This window comes from Heterodontus francisci, chromosome 13 (assembly GCF_036365525.1).
Source record: "Heterodontus francisci isolate sHetFra1 chromosome 13, sHetFra1.hap1, whole genome shotgun sequence".
Lineage (NCBI taxonomy): Eukaryota > Metazoa > Chordata > Chondrichthyes > Heterodontiformes > Heterodontidae > Heterodontus > Heterodontus francisci.
In genome coordinates this window covers 103,403,985-103,419,642 of record NC_090383.1, presented here as the reverse complement: position 1 = coordinate 103,419,642, position 15,658 = coordinate 103,403,985, and the positions used below count along the sequence as shown (strand labels likewise).

Below are 15,658 nucleotides of genomic sequence, written 5' to 3'. Positions count from 1 at the left end.
CAGGCAGCGGGGGCGAAAAACAGCCCGCCCACCACAGGCCAATCAAGGCCCTTAAGAGGCCACAAGGGCCTTTGCCCGTCTCCACGCAGATTTTACGCGTGGCTGGACGGTCGGGCGGCCAATGACCGAGAGAAGCCGCCTGACAAAACCAGGCGGCTCTCGAGTGTCCCAGGGGAAGGGCCGCCCCCACTACCCCAACCACCCCCAAGACTCAACATGCCCCACTTCCCCCCAATCAACCATGCTTGCCTCACCAGTGCCCGACCCCCGGTGAGGCAACCAAAACCTACATGCCTTCCTGGTTCCCAGGCATCTTCTCATGCTGGGCTGCAATCCCAGCAGTGACCACCGCTCCCGGTGGTGCTGCTGGCCCACTGACTGTCCTGCAGTTCTACTGCGTGGGACTTCCTACCTCAAGCGGGTGGAAGTCCCGCCTCAAAGCAACTGAAGCCCAGGGACCTGAAAAATACAGGTTGGATCCCCAGGCGAGGCGAGAATCCTGGCCGCGATGAGAGATGTCGGAAGGGAAAATACCGTGCCATAAATGAGGTACACAATTTTTTGAGTTACTGAGCTCTGATGCTATGAAGAAAAAGACAAACATTAGAGAAAGTTACCCTGGACACATCTCATCCACTTCTGTTGATTTCACAACTCTTCTAGCGGAAGCACAGGACTAGGGCACTGCTAATTTGATTGGAGATAATTCATGGCACAAAGGACAGAATTTGTAAAAGGATCTCAGTTACTCAGTTCTAGAGTTTTGTTCCATTCAACATATAGATGTCTAAACTATTTGGTGATCAAGGCTAAGCTGCCGTAATCTGGACACCAAGGAAATTGGGAGGCAAAAAAAGGGAAAAAAAACATACCAGAGAGAGACTTGATATCTTTTCCGAAAAAGGTGTTTAAAAAAAAAATGCAAAGGAAGAAAGTGATTAACTTCCAAAGTAAGGACAGCTGCTAAAAGATAGGAAGGCAAGTTACTGACAATTAAATCAGTTCAATCACATCTTTATTGCACGCACAAGAGAAAATAAAAGAATAATTTGAAGTTAGAAAGGTAGAAAGTAAAGTTCTTGTAAAAGGTCAGAAGGGAAAGGAGTGTAACTGAGCTATAAAAACTAGAATGCCTCAGTTTTGATTTCAGGTTGTACTAAGTGAACTGATAGCAGCCAAGGTAACAGTAGCAGTGTTACAGTTGGGAAGGGGAAAATCAGGCATACTTCCCACTCTTAGTTCCTACCCAGTAGCCCCTGCTGGAAAGTGAATGTATATGGATGTTGGACAAAAGCAAGAACCAGCTTGTTACGATGTCTCCCATGGAGTAATATCCTCTGACATAGTAACAAGAGTAAGTTAATTTCCCTATTGAGCATTCTCTGCCACTCAGCAGTGTCAAGCTCAATAGGCAACTTGGGTGATACCAGAGGGCATACCTGCACTATACTGGAGTGGGAATTTCCTAAGGGCTTCTTCCAATCAGCTGTCAAAACTTTGTCGGCAACCCCAGATAAACTGCATGAATGGGGTTTCTGATGACCTTCGACCCAAGTCGGAAGGCAGAGCAAATATAGACCTGTTAAGGCACAAGTGAATAATACAAGACTGGATTGCATCTATTTTAAAGCAAGGAGTCTTACTAGTAATGCAGATGAATTGAGGGCGTTGATTAACACATGGGAATATGACATTATTGCTATCACAGAGACATGGTTGAGGGAAGGGCAGGACTGGCAGCTCAATATTCCAGGGTATAGAATCTTCAGGCATGACAGGGGAGGGTGTAAAAGAGGAGGTGGCATTGCACTGTTGATCAAGGAGTCAATTACTGCAGTAAGGAGGGACGATATCTTAGAAGGTTCCTCAAATGAGGCCATATGGGTAGAACTTAAAAACAAAAAGGGGGCAATCACTTGGCTGGGAGTGTACTACAGGCCTCCAAACAGTCAGGAAGAGATAGAGCAGCAGATATGTAGGCAAATCTCAGAGTTGTAAAAATAATAGGGTAATAATAGTAGGGGGTTTCAACTTCCCCAATATCAACTGGGATAGTCTTACTGCAAAAGGCTTAAAGGGGGTGGAATTCTTAAAGTGCTTACAGGAGAGCTTTTTGAGCCAGCACATAGAAAGTCCTACAAGAGAAGGGGTGGTACTGGACCTAATCCTAGGGAATGAAGCCAGACTAGTGGTAGAAGTGTCAGTGGGGGAGCATTTTGGGGCTAGTGACCATAACTCTAATATTTAAGGTGGTTATAGAAAAGGACAAAGAGGGACTGGAAATAAAAGTACTGAGTTGGGGGAAGGCTGATTTCAATATGATAAAACAGGATCTGGCCAGAGTGGACTGGGAGCAGCTGCTTGTAGGAAAGTCTACATCAGAACAGTGGGAGTCATTCAAAAAGCAAATAGTGAGAGTTCAGGGCCAACGTGTTCCCATAAAGGTGAAGGGTAGGACCAATAAGTCCAGGAAACCCTGGATGTCATGGGATATAGAGGATTGGATAAGGAAAAAAAAAAGGAAGCTTATGGCAGATTCAAAGCACTGAAAACAGCAGAGGCCCTAGAGGAGTATAGAAAGCGTAGGGGGGTACTTAAAAAAGTAATTAGGAGAACTAAGAAGGGACATGAAAAAACATTGGCGGGCAAGATAAAGGAAAATCCCAAGGCATTTTATAAGTATACCAAGGGCAAGAGGATAACCAGGGAAAGAGTAGGGCGCATTAGGGATCAAAGTGGCAATCTGTGTGTGGAACCGGGAGCACATAGGTGAGGTTTTAAATGATTACTTTTCATCTGTATTCACTATGGAGAAGGACGATGTAGGTGTAGAGATCAGGGAGGGTGATTGTGATATTCTTGAACAAATTAGCATTGAAAGGGAGGAAGTATTAGCTGTTTTAGTGGGCTTAAAAGTGGATAAATCCCCAGGCCCAGATGAGATGGATCCCCGGCTGTTATATGAGGCAAGGGAGGAGATAGCAGGGGCTCTGACACAAATTTTAATCTCCACTTGGACAGGCAGGGATTAATCAGGGATAGTCAGCATGGCTTTGTCAGAGGGAGATACTGTCCAACAAACTTGATTGAATTTTTCGAGGTGGTCACTAGATGTGTCGATGAGGGTAAAACAACTGATGTAGTCTACATGGATTTCAGTAAGGCTTTTGATAAGGTCCCGCATGGGAGATTGGTTAAGAAGGTAAGAGCCCATGGGATCCAGGGCAATTTGGCATATTGGATTCAAAATAGGCTTAGCAGCAGGCGGCAGAGAGTGATTTTTGCAAGTGGAAGCCTGTGACCAGTGGTGTACCGCAGGGATTGGTGCTGGGACCTTTGGTGTTTGTAGTGTACATTAATGATTTAGACGTGAATATAGAAGGTATGATCAGTAAGCTCGCAGATGACACGAAAACTGAGTCATAAATAGTGAGGGGGAAAACCTTAGATTACAGGATGATATAGATGGGCTGGTAAGATGGGCGGAGCAGTGGCAAATGGAATTTAATCCTGAGAAGTGTGAGGTGATGCATTTTGGGAGGACTAACAAGGCAAGGGAATATACAATGGATGGTAGGACCCTAGGAAGTACAGAGGGTCAGAGGGACCTTGGTGTACTTGTCCATAGATCACTGAAGGCAGCAGCACAGGTAGACAAGGTGGTTAGGAAGGCATATGGGATACTTGCCTTTATTATCCGAGGCACAGAATATAAGAGCAGGGAGGCTGTGATGGAGCTGTATAAAACGCTAGTCAGGCCACAGCTGGAGTACTGTGTACAGTTCTGCTCACCACACTATCGGATGTGATAGCACTGGAGAGTGCACAGAGGAGATTCATCAGGATGTTGCCTGGGCTGGAGCATTTCAGCTATGAAGAGAGACTGGATAGACTACGGTTGTTTTCCTTAGAGCAGAGACGGCTGAGGGGGGACCTGATAGAGGTATACAAAATTATGAGGGGCATTGATAGGATAGATAGGAAGAAACTTTTTCCCTTAGTGGAGGGGTCAATAACCAGGGGGCATAGATTTAAGGTAAGGGGCAGGAGGTTTAGAGGGGATTTGAGGAAAACTTTTTTCATCCAGAGGGTGGTTGGAATTTGGAACACACTATCTGAAGGGGTGGTAGAGGCAGGAACCCTCACAACATTCAAGAAGTATTTAGATGAGCACCTGAAGCACCATAGCAAACAAGGCTATGGGCCAAGTGCTGGAAAATGGGATTAGAATAGTTAGGTGCTTGATTGCTGGCACAGACACGATGGGTCGAAGGGCCTGTTTCTGTGCTGTATGACTATGACTCTAAGTCAGGATCAGGAAAATGCCAGGCAAAAATCTTCAGGAGAGCAGAGAGTGAGAAAACTAGTGAGAATGAAAAAAAAAAATACTTCTTAGTTTGTAAAATTCTAGGAAAAACTAAAAAACTGTTGATATTTGATTTTAATCCCAAAAAGCTGCTACAGTCCTCAAAGAAGTTAAAGAATCTTACCACATCTGAACTTTTGGCAACTAGCTTCTTCAGTTTTTTCTCCAAAACACCGTACACTTGCAAAGCAGTGTGTAAACAAGCTAGTTCAGACTGTTTCTCCAAGGTCTGAACTAAAGCAAAACTGAGCACATGGGAGATCAGCTCCTGATTCAAGTTTGAAGACTCTTTTCCAATGACTTTAATGAGATTTTCCATCTGCAAACAAAGCAATGAACGTAGTTACAAATCTCAGCAACATTAATATATTTTATGCTGCTCAATTTGACAGCCCCATTTCCTGCTACCACCCACTGCCATAAAACTTAATTTCAACGTCATGGCATTATATCATATAGATGGGCAACAAATGCTGGCCTTGCCAGTGATGTTCACATCCCTCGAACAATATTTAAAAAAAAAATCACCTTTGTTCCTTCTTCTAAGCAGCTCTTTATGAATCACTGTTATATTTAGACATTTTCTAAAAATGAAGTTAGATCTGTTACAAATATGCTAGAGTTTGTTAGCAATGAATCTGGTGAAAATATTTAGTTCAGTGATTCCAAATGCTGATCACAGAATCACAGAATAATACAGTGCAGAAGAGGTCCTTAGGTCCATCGAATCTGCACCGATGCATTAAAGACACCTGACCTGTCTACCTAATCCCATTTGCCAGCACTTGGCCCATAGCCTTGAATGTTATAACGTGCCAAGTGCTCATCCAGGTACTCTTTAAAGGATGTGAGGCAACCTGCCTCTACCACCCTCCCAGGCAGTGCATTCCAGACTGTCACCACCCTCTGGGCAAAAAAGTTCTTCCTCAAATCCCCCTAAAACCTCCTGCTCCTCACCTTAAACCTGTGTCCCCTCATAACTGACCCTTCAATTAAGGGGAACAGCTGCTCCCTATCCACCCCATCCATGCCCCTCATAATCTTGTACACCTCGATCAGGTCACCCCTCAGTCTTCTCTGCTTCTGCGAAAACAACCCAAGCCTATCCAACTCTCTTCATAGCTTAAATGTTCCATCCCAGGCAACATCCTGGTGAATCGCCTCTGCACCCCCTCCAGTGCAATCACATCCTTCCTATAATGTGGCGACCAGAACTGCACACAGTACTCCAGCTGTGGCCTTACCAAAGTTCTATCCAACTCCAACATGACCTCCCTGCTTTTGTAATCTATGCCTCGATTGATAAAGGCAAGTGTCCCATATGCCTTTTTCACCACCCTATTAACCTGCCCTTCTGCCTTCAGAGATCTATGGACAAACACGCCAAGGTGCCTTTGTTCCTCGGAACTTCCCAGTGTCAGGCCATTCATTGAATACTTTCGTGTCACATTACTCCTTCCAAAGTGTATCATCTCACACTTTTCAGGGTTAAATTCCATCTGCCACTTTACTGCCCATTTGACCATCCCGTCTATATCTTCATGTAACCCAAGACACTCAACCTCACTGTTAACCACTCGACAAATCTTTGTGTCATCCGCGAACTTACTGATCCTATCCCCCACATAGTCATCTATATCGTTTATATAAATGCCACACACCACCCTGACTTGGAACTCCTGTTCCTTCACTGACGCTGTGTCAAAATCCTGGAACTAGGGCGGCACAGTGGCGCAGTGGGTAGCACCGCAGCCTCACAGCTCCAGGGACCTGGGTTTGATTCTGGGTACTGCCTGTGTGGAGTTTGCAAGTTCTCCCTGTGACCACGTGGGTTTTCGCCGGGTGCTCCGGTTTCCTCCCACTGTCAAAGACTTGCAGGTGATAGGTAAATTGGCTGTTGTAAATTGCCCCTAGTGTAGGTAGGTGGTAGGGAATATGGGATTGCTGTAGGGTTAGTATAAATGGGTGGTTGTTTGTGGTCGGCACAGACTCGGTGGGCCGAAACGGCCTGTTTCAGTGCTGTATCTCTAAATAAAATAAAATAATAAATAAATAGGGGACCCAACACAGATCCCTGTGGTACGCCACTGGACACTGGCTTCCAGTCCCTAAAACAGCCGTCTGTCATCACTCTCTGTCTCCTATAGCTAAGCCAATTTTGAATCCACCTGATCAAGTTACCCTGTATCCCATGTGCATTTGCTTTCTTGGTAAGTCTCCCATGTGGGACCTTGTCAAAGGCTTTGCTGAAATCCATGTAAACTACATCAACTGCACTACCCTCATCTACACACCTGGTCACATGCTCAAAAAATTCAATCAAATTTGTTAGGCATGACCTCCCTCTGACAAAGCCATGCTGACTATTCCTAATCAAATTTTGCCTCTCCAAGTGGAGATAGATTCTCTCCTTCAGAATTTTCTCCAATAGTTTCCCCACCACTGACGTGAGACTCACTGGTCTGTAGTTCCCAGGCTTATCTCTACAACCTTTCTTAAATAGTGGGACCACATTAGCTGTTCTCCAGTCCTCTGACACCTCCCCCGTGGCCAGAGAGGAATTAAAAATTTGGGTCAGAGCCCCTGCAATCTCCACCCTCGCCTCCTACAGCAACCTGGAACACAAATCGTCCGGACCTGGAGATTTGTCCACTTTTAAGCCTGACAAAACCTCCAATACCTTGTCACTCCCTATGACAATTTGCTCAAGAATCTCACAGTCTCTCTCTCTGAATTCCATATCTACATCCTCATTCTCTTGGGTGAAGACAGATGTGAAGTATTCGTTCAACACCCTATCAATGTCCTCTTGTTCCACCTACAGATTTCCCCCTTGGTCCCTAACGGGTCCTACTCTTTCCCTGGTTATCCTCTTCCCATTGATATAGAATATCTTGGGATTTTCCCTACTTTTACCAGCCAGAGCTTTCTCATATCCCCTCTTTGCTCTCCTAATTGCTTTCTTAAGCTCCATTCTACACTTTCTGTACTCCACTAATGCTTCCGTTGATTTGCTATCCTTGTATTTGCTGAAAGCCTCTCTTTTCTTTCTCATCGTACTCTGAATGTTTCTGGTCATCCATGGTTCTCTGGGCTTGTTGCTCCTACCTATTACCCTAGAGGGAACATGTTGGGCCTGTACCCTCCCCATTTCCTTTTTGAATGCCCCCCACTGCTCTTCTGTAGATTTCCCGACAAGTAATTCTTTCCAGTCTACCCTGGCCAGATCCTGCCTTATTTTACTAAAATTCGCTCTCCCCCAATCCAAAACCTTTTTTTGCAACTTGTCTATTTCTTTCTCCATAACAAGCTTAAATTGTACCATGTTGTGATCGCTATCACCAAAATGCTCCCCCACCAATACATCAACCACCTGTCCGGCTTCATTCCCCAGAATTAGGTCCAGCACTGCACCCTCCCTTGTTGGATCCTCTACATATTGAGCTAAGAGGTTCTCCTGCATACATGTTAAGAACTCCACTCCATCTAAGCCCTTAACACGATGACTATCCCAATTAATGTTGGGAAAGTTGAAATCACCCAATATAATTACCCTATTATTATTTTTACACACCTCTGCGAATTGCGCACATATTTGCTCCTCAATTTCCTGCTGACTATCTGGGGGTCTATAATAAACACCTAGCAATGTGACTGTCCCTTTTTTATTCCTAAACTCTACCCATAAAGCTTCATTTGATGCCCCCTCCAAGATATCATCTCTCCTTACTGCAGTAACTGACTCCTTAACTAATATTGCAATGCCCCCTCCTCTTTTACCCCCTCCTGTCTCGCCTGAAGATTCTATATCCCGGGATACTGAGCTGCTAATCCTGCCCCTCCCTCAACCATGTCTCCGTGATGGCTACTACATCACAATTCCACTGTCAATCCTTGCCCTTAACTCATCCGTTTTACCTGTAATACTCCTGGCATTAAAGTAGAGGCCATCCATCCTGGTCTTACTCCCTTGAAACTTACTTCCGCTGTATTCCCTCTGACTTGTTTGCTTTCCTGTGTTTAGCTGTGTCCCTATTCTGCTAGGACTCTGCGTCCCCTCCCCCTGCCAAGTTAGTTTAAACTCCTCCCAACAGCACTAGCAAACCCGCCAGCAAGGATGTTAGTCCCACTCTGGTTCAGATGTAGACCGTCCTGCTTGTGCAGATCCCACCTTCCCCAGAAACGGTCCCAGTGGTCCAGGAATCTAAAACCCTCCTGCACCAACTCTTAAGCCACGCATTCATCTGTGCTATTCTCCTATTTCTATACTCGCTAGCACATGGCACTTGGAGTAATCCAGAGATTACAACCCGAGAGGTCCTGCTTTTTAGTCTACTGCCTAACTCCCTGAATTCATCCCTCTTTCTACCTATGTCATTGGTACCAACATGTACCATGACCTCTGCTTTATCACCCTCCCCCTTCAGGATGCCTTGCAGCCGTTCAGTGACATCCCGGACCCTGGCACCAGGGAGGCAACACACCATCCTGAAGGGGGAGGGTGATAAGGCAGAGGTCATGGAATTTTTGATATCCAGTGTTTGTGTTTTGTAAAGAAAACGGTGCTCATTTTGATGAATATATTTAAGCAGTAATCAGTCTCACAAATATTTTCTTTATCTCCCTGCCATACAGTACACCAGGATTAATTTTTTATTATAAACTTCCATTTTACTTTTATTACTTCACTTTATTTTCTCCTTTGCAGTAGATGTGAGGCTCATTCATTCCTGGGGTTTCCATCTATCACAAACATTTCCAGCCTCTGCTTTTAATATTTAATAAATAATTCCATTCAGTATAGTTAATCCTTCAGTTGGACATAATTATTTCCAGGTTCAGCTGCTTAATACATTTCATTTTTGTGATTTTTATTCAATTTCAATTAATTATTTTTCCCTTCCTAGACACAACCACTGAATATGTTGAGGCTCACTCATTAATATTTATTTACTTTATTTTCCATGAAGTGCCGCCCTCACACATGCTCACTCCCAAGTTCCCCACTTGTTCCCTTTCAGCCCTGGCCTGTCTTCCCATCCAGGCCCTTCTGCTTGTTCCCTGGAGGCCTATATGAAATCAGGAAGGGCCTGGAAAGCTGGGGTTGTATCTTGGGATCAGAACATTTTTATTAACTCAACAAAATGACACATGTCCCATGTAGCCTGCCAGGGAGAGGCTAGTTGTTGGTATAACCAGTGTTGTAGTTCTGAATCTGACTGTAGATTTCTGCTGGAGATGAAAGGACAAAGGAGGATGAGAGACAAGTAGAAAGAGAAAGTGTCAGAAGCATACAGAGTGGTAAATGTAGAGAAAAAGAGATAGAGAGAAGAAAGATATACAGTGAAAGTGTGCGAACAAGAGATATAGATGGAGAAAGTGTGTGAGGCAGTGAGAAAAGAAAAATGAGAGAAAAAGAGAAAGGCAAAAAAGTGAGAAAAAACAGAGGATCAGTTACAGTGATGGACTTTAGTATTAACTGTTTAAGACAAAAGTTCCAAAACAGCAATTTCTTTTGATTCTTTCATGGGATGTGGGTGTCACTGGCACAGCCAGCATTTGTTGACCATCCATAATTGCCCTTGACAACTGAGTTGCTTGTTAGGCCATTTTAGAGGGCAGTTAAGAATCAACCACATTGCAGTAGGTCTGCAGTCACATGTAGGATGGCAGATTTCCTTCCCTGAAAGACATTAGCAAACCAGATGGGTTTTTATGACAGTTGATAATATTAATGGTGCCAAGAAACTGAGACAAGCTTTCAACTGCAGATTTTTATTAATTAATTGAATTCAAATTCCACCATGGGATTTGAACCTGTAACACAGGGCATTAGTATGGGCCTCTAGATTACTAGTTCAGTGACATTACCACTATGCCACCATCACCCCACGATAAGCCATAGAAACCAGAAAGTTTCCAGGTTTGATCGCTGGTCCCTGCTGAGCTGGCTGTGAACAAATAGCCTGCCAATACTTTCCTATGAAAGCTCACAATAGTCACTTGGTTATGAGTAGCTGGCACCAAGGAAACATAGGTGAGTACATGACTGGGAAATATTCTGAAGTTCTTCTGGTCAAACCTAAAAATTGCTTACTCCCTCAAATATTTATGTCAACTTTCCAACAGATTCTCCAGGAAGATGAAGGGAAAAATTGTTCAGAGTTATAGTTTCAACAATAACTTTTCACACACCATTCAATTTCCTTAAACATTTTCACTTACTGTTTCAGCCCTAAGAGAAGGCTCCATCAAACCCAAGTTATTCACCAGAAGCTGGATCAATTTCTGATTTGCTTCATCCACAACCTTTTTGGAATTATGGCCATCAATAACTTTTTCGAGTTCTGTAAAGCAAACAAGATTGGTAAAGCCAGTTTGAAGCAGAGAAAACAGCATCTGTAATAACATAAGCGGGAACAATTTGTTCTTAATTGAATAATAGCGTAAAAAGATTTTTGTAAACCAGTAATTCCTCTTGTATATAACCAATATATGGGCAAACAAATAATTTATACTTGGGCCTCTGACTATAGTGCACATCACAGTTCAGGATTCTTTGGCCACTTCTCTCACAAAAAAGGCTTGAGCATAGGTGTTTTTTAATCTGCACGCTGAGCAAAATGTGACTAAAATTTATTAGTTTTTCCAGGACAGTCCCATGAAAGATGAGAGATGCTTTCCTTTATTGGCCGAGGTATAGAATACAAAAGCAGGGATGTAATGCTGGAACTGTATAAAACACTGGTTAGGCCACAGCTGGAGTATTGCATACAGTTCTGGTCACCACATTACAGAAAGGACAGAATTGCTCTGGAGAGAGCACAGAGGCGATTTACAAGAATGTTGCAAGGGCTTGAAAGTTGCAGCTATGAGGAAAGATTGGACAAGCGAAGGTCGTTTTCCTTAGAAAAGAGGGGACTTAGGGGTGACTTAATTGAGGTGTACAAAATTATGAGGGGCCTAGATAGACAGGAAGGACCTGTTTCCCCTAGTGGAGAGGTCAATTATCGGGGGTACAGATTTAAGGTGATTGGTGGAAGACTTAGAGGGGACATGAGGAAAAACTTATTCACCCAGAGCGTCTGAAATTCACTGCCAGCAACAGTGGTGGAGGCAGAAACCCTCCATTTTTTAAAAGGTATCTGGACATGCACGTGAAGTGTTGTAACTGGCAAGACAATGGACAAGGTGCTGGAAGATGTGATTAGATTGGGCAGCTAGTTTCTTTCCCAGCTGGCATGGACACGATGGGCTGAATGGCCTCCTTCTGTGCTGTAATTTTTCTGCGGTTCTACAGTATTTAAATGCAGCACATGCAGCTGTTTTGCACAGATTCCAAGCAACCGCCAATTTGTTTTTGTGACAATTTGGCATTCAGGAAGATATCAAGCACCTTGACGTTGACCACTCTGAGAATGTCAATCAAGTAGCAGAAGGCTACAATAGCTACACATATTGATAACCAGGCAGTGGCTGTTTTAGAAACATAGACAATAGGGGGAGTAGGCCATTCGGCCCTTCGAGCCTGCTCCGCCATTCATTATGATCATGGCTGATCATCCAACTCAGTAGCCTGTTCCTGCTTTCGCCCCATACCCTTTGATCCCTTTAGACCCAAGGGCTGTATCAAACTCCTTCTTGAAAACATACAATATTTTGGCCTCAACTGCTTTCTGTGGAAGCAAATTCCACAGGCTCACCACTCTCTGGGTGAAGGAATTTCTCTCATCTCAGTCCTGAAAAGTTCACCCTGTATCCTTAGACTATGACCCCTGATTCTGGACTCCCCCACCATCGGGAACATCATTCCTGCATTTACCCTGTCAAGTCCTGTTAGAATTTTATAGGTTTCTATGAGATCCCCCCTCACTCTTCTGAACTCCAGTGAATATAATCCTAACTGACTCAATCTCTCCTCATACGTTAGTCCCATCATCCCAGGAATCAGTCTGGTAAACCTTTGCTGCACTCCCTCTATGGCAAAAACAACCTTCCTCAAATAAGGAGACCAAAACTGCACACAATATTCCAGGTGTGGCCTCACCAAGGCCCTGTATAATTGCAGCAAGACATCCCTGCTCCTGTACTCGAATCCTCTTGCTGGGAAGGCCAACATACCATTTGCCTTTTTTACCGCCTGTGGCACCTGCATGCTTACCTTCAGCGACTGGTGTACGAGAATATCCAGGTTTCTCTGTTTAAAAAAAAAAGCTAAAAGGAAACCTGATAGAGGCCTTTAAAAAAATGAAGGAATTCGCTAAAGGGGGAACATGGAGAAGCTATCTCCACTTGTGGGTGAGTCCAAAAACAATAGGCATTAACAGATCAAATAAAGAATTTAGGAGGAATTTCTTTAATGAGTGGTAAGAATGTGGAATTTGTAATCACATGGAATAACTGAAGCCGGTATCACTGATGCATTTAAGGAAAGGCTTGGTGCATAACTGAGGAGAAAGGAATAGAGGGATGCAGAGTCAGGATAGGAAGAATTAATTAGAATGGGAAAAGGCTCACTTGGAGTATAAACGCCCACATATTCCAGTTGTTTCTGCACTGTACATTGCACATAACAATTCCAACCCAGCTTCACATTACCCAGCATTAATTGTTGCACCTTCAGAGAGACTGAAGAAGTGCACACGAGTGAGACATGGGAATCTGATTCAGATCAGAAGGGATTGATACACTCCTGGGTTCTGTATTGCATAAGTAGATGCAGGGCAGTGCAAGTCAACTTCCATAAAAAGTAGGCACTCAAGTGACTTAAGGAAGCAACTGACAGCACTATACCCAGAATGATCTCTGAAGGGTTGTCTCAAATTTGTAAAAGTGCACATAAAAAGAAATGCAATTCAACCGCATATATATATTTAAGAAAATTATCTTTCCACCTACATTTTAGCCAATTATCTCCCTTAGCCCTCACTCCTATCCCACTCCCCAAATGAATGTTATATCTATTCCACAACTGTGTAGTGCTCCATAATGATGGGTTAATTGCACGGGGCCACTGAATTGCTCAGACTGACAAAAATTCTCAATTTAAAAAGGAAGGGGACAAAAAGGACTTGTATTTATATAGCGCCTATCATGACCTCAGGACATTCAAAGGACCTTTAAAACCAATGAAATATTTTAAATTGTAGTCACTGCTACAATGTACGAAGTTCCCTTTGTCTAAAGAACACCCTATTTTCACCAAGAAAAATAATAGCTAACAGAATATTTACTTTTAAAAGTATTAGTTTTATTGTCACATGTAGACCCTCAAAGTTCTTCTTAAATGCTAAAACAGAAAATAATGGACTATCGTCAATAATCTTTGATTGAAAATCACACTGAAATTTCAGAGGGTGATCAGCAACACTCTGTACATTAGAGTATTGGCAGGGATCTCAGTTTTCCAAACCTCAATATGAGCTTCTCTTTGCACTTATGTGAAGCAGCCATTGCTGGTTCAGTGCCGTGAAGTGAAGAGGACATGAATATTATTGTCTCAGCTTCCCCCCTCCCATTTCTTCCTGTTCACTGTACTTTAAAAAAAATCCTTTTTCATTTATGCTGTCATGCTTATTTCTCTCTCTTCAGTCCATCCTCCCCCTCACTTTAAATTTACAAAAAACTTATACAATTGCAAGTCCTAACATACTATTATTTTATTTTCCCTTGCTAAAGAATGCAACGGAGTTAACTCAGAATCCACAGCATTGGTGAAAGCCCCAATTAAATTTAATAAGCCCCTATATAAAGGGATCTTTCACTGGTGCTATAACTCTGCCTGTTTTGGCTCCATGGTACTCAAACAAGAGAAAGCAAGACAGCACAATGGAGCCTGGATTAATTAAGATAGTGCAGATGGGAGATCATGATATTTTGCACATGACTGTTGCCAATTGCCGGAGAGTTGGTACACCATGAATGAGGCCAGAGATATCAACAGCCATATAACAAGCACACCTGTCAAAGATCAACATTCAGTTTCACCAATTCTTTGCCTCAACATTTCAGAAGTCATTTAAAAAACCGCAGCACCTCAAGAGCACTGACATTTGTTCACTGAATGATAGGATTGAGTCCAAATGCTCAAGTTCACAATCTTGCCCCAACACAGATCAAAACATATAAATAAAATACATACAAAATTTTAGAGATGATAATTTTGCATGTTCAAAATGTATACCAAACTGAAGATACAGTTATTAACTGCTTGAGGTAAGCACCATAAGCAAACACTTTTTACCTGCGGGCCAGCCACGGAGCAATGGAGTCATGGAGCAGAGACCTGAATTAGCAATAAAGATTGTTAGTTTCTGCTCAACTGATGCTTCGGCTGGGTTGGTCAGGACCATGTAGGGCAAGAGTTCCATCCATATCTGATTAGTCAGTGTGTCATTCCCATTATACAATCCTCTTGAGCTTAAAAACTTAATGGCCTCTTCAAGAACAACATGCCTAGAAGCAATTACACAATAGAAAATGTAACGTGCTGCAAATACTAAAGAAAATCAAACACAAATGTGTGGGAGACATACAACTATATACACACACTCACACACAGAGTATAAAGAATTACAACGAAGCAGTGTCTTCAACCTTTTTATAGCAAACAACAGTTGTTGATGCAATGTTTTCTTGTTCCAGTGAATGGTGATATTGCACAACAGACAATTCTTTGTGAAATTATCCTGTTCATCCACTGCACCAGATACTGTGGCAGTACTCCAAGCTATGTGGTGCCTGGTTGAAGGAATGTGACTGCTTCTGCCCCCGAATGTAACAATTTCCAGTCAGTTTGCAGCTGAGTCTAGTTTATCATGCCTATTCTGTACAATTACAACACGTCACATTAACAAATAGAGATTAGAAAAGCCCTAGTTTGATCACTGGCTGTGTCAGCTAGTGTGGCAGAAGACATGTTATTGCTAATCAGAGCCAGTGGTGTGGGAAGATGTGACTTGTGCTGGAAAGTATGCAGCATGGCGTAGACAGGATCAGGCATGGCTCGGATGTCCTCGGTCAAAGCTGACGCCTGAGAATGGCCACTTGGATTATATACTCGATGGCAAAGAGTATAATATATATATATAAAAAAAGAGCAAGAGGGTAACCAGGGAAAGGGTTGGCCCACTCAAGGACAGAGATGGGAATCTATGTGTGGAGCCAGAGGAAATGGGCGAGGTGCTAAATGAGTACTTTGCATCAGTACTCATCAAAGAGAAGGACTTGGTGGATGATAAGCCTAGGGAAGGGAGTGCAGATAGTCTCAGTCATCTCATTATCAAAAAGGAG

The 15,658-nt window shown here is 43.2% G+C and overlaps 1 protein-coding gene across 1 annotated transcript in view; it reads right to left on the bottom strand.

The window, feature by feature from the left end:
• The window catches only part of heatr1 (HEAT repeat containing 1), a 103,317-nt gene that overhangs the window by 55,270 nt on the left and 32,389 nt on the right, over nt 1-15,658 (bottom strand). The window contains exons 15-17 of the mRNA XM_068045286.1: nt 14,610-14,821; nt 10,592-10,713; nt 4,491-4,685 (exon numbers count right to left, since the gene is read on the bottom strand). Of these exons, the coding sequence (XP_067901387.1) occupies nt 4,491-4,685; nt 10,592-10,713; nt 14,610-14,821 (529 nt within the window). The remainder of the gene's footprint in view (nt 1-4,490; nt 4,686-10,591; nt 10,714-14,609; nt 14,822-15,658) is intronic.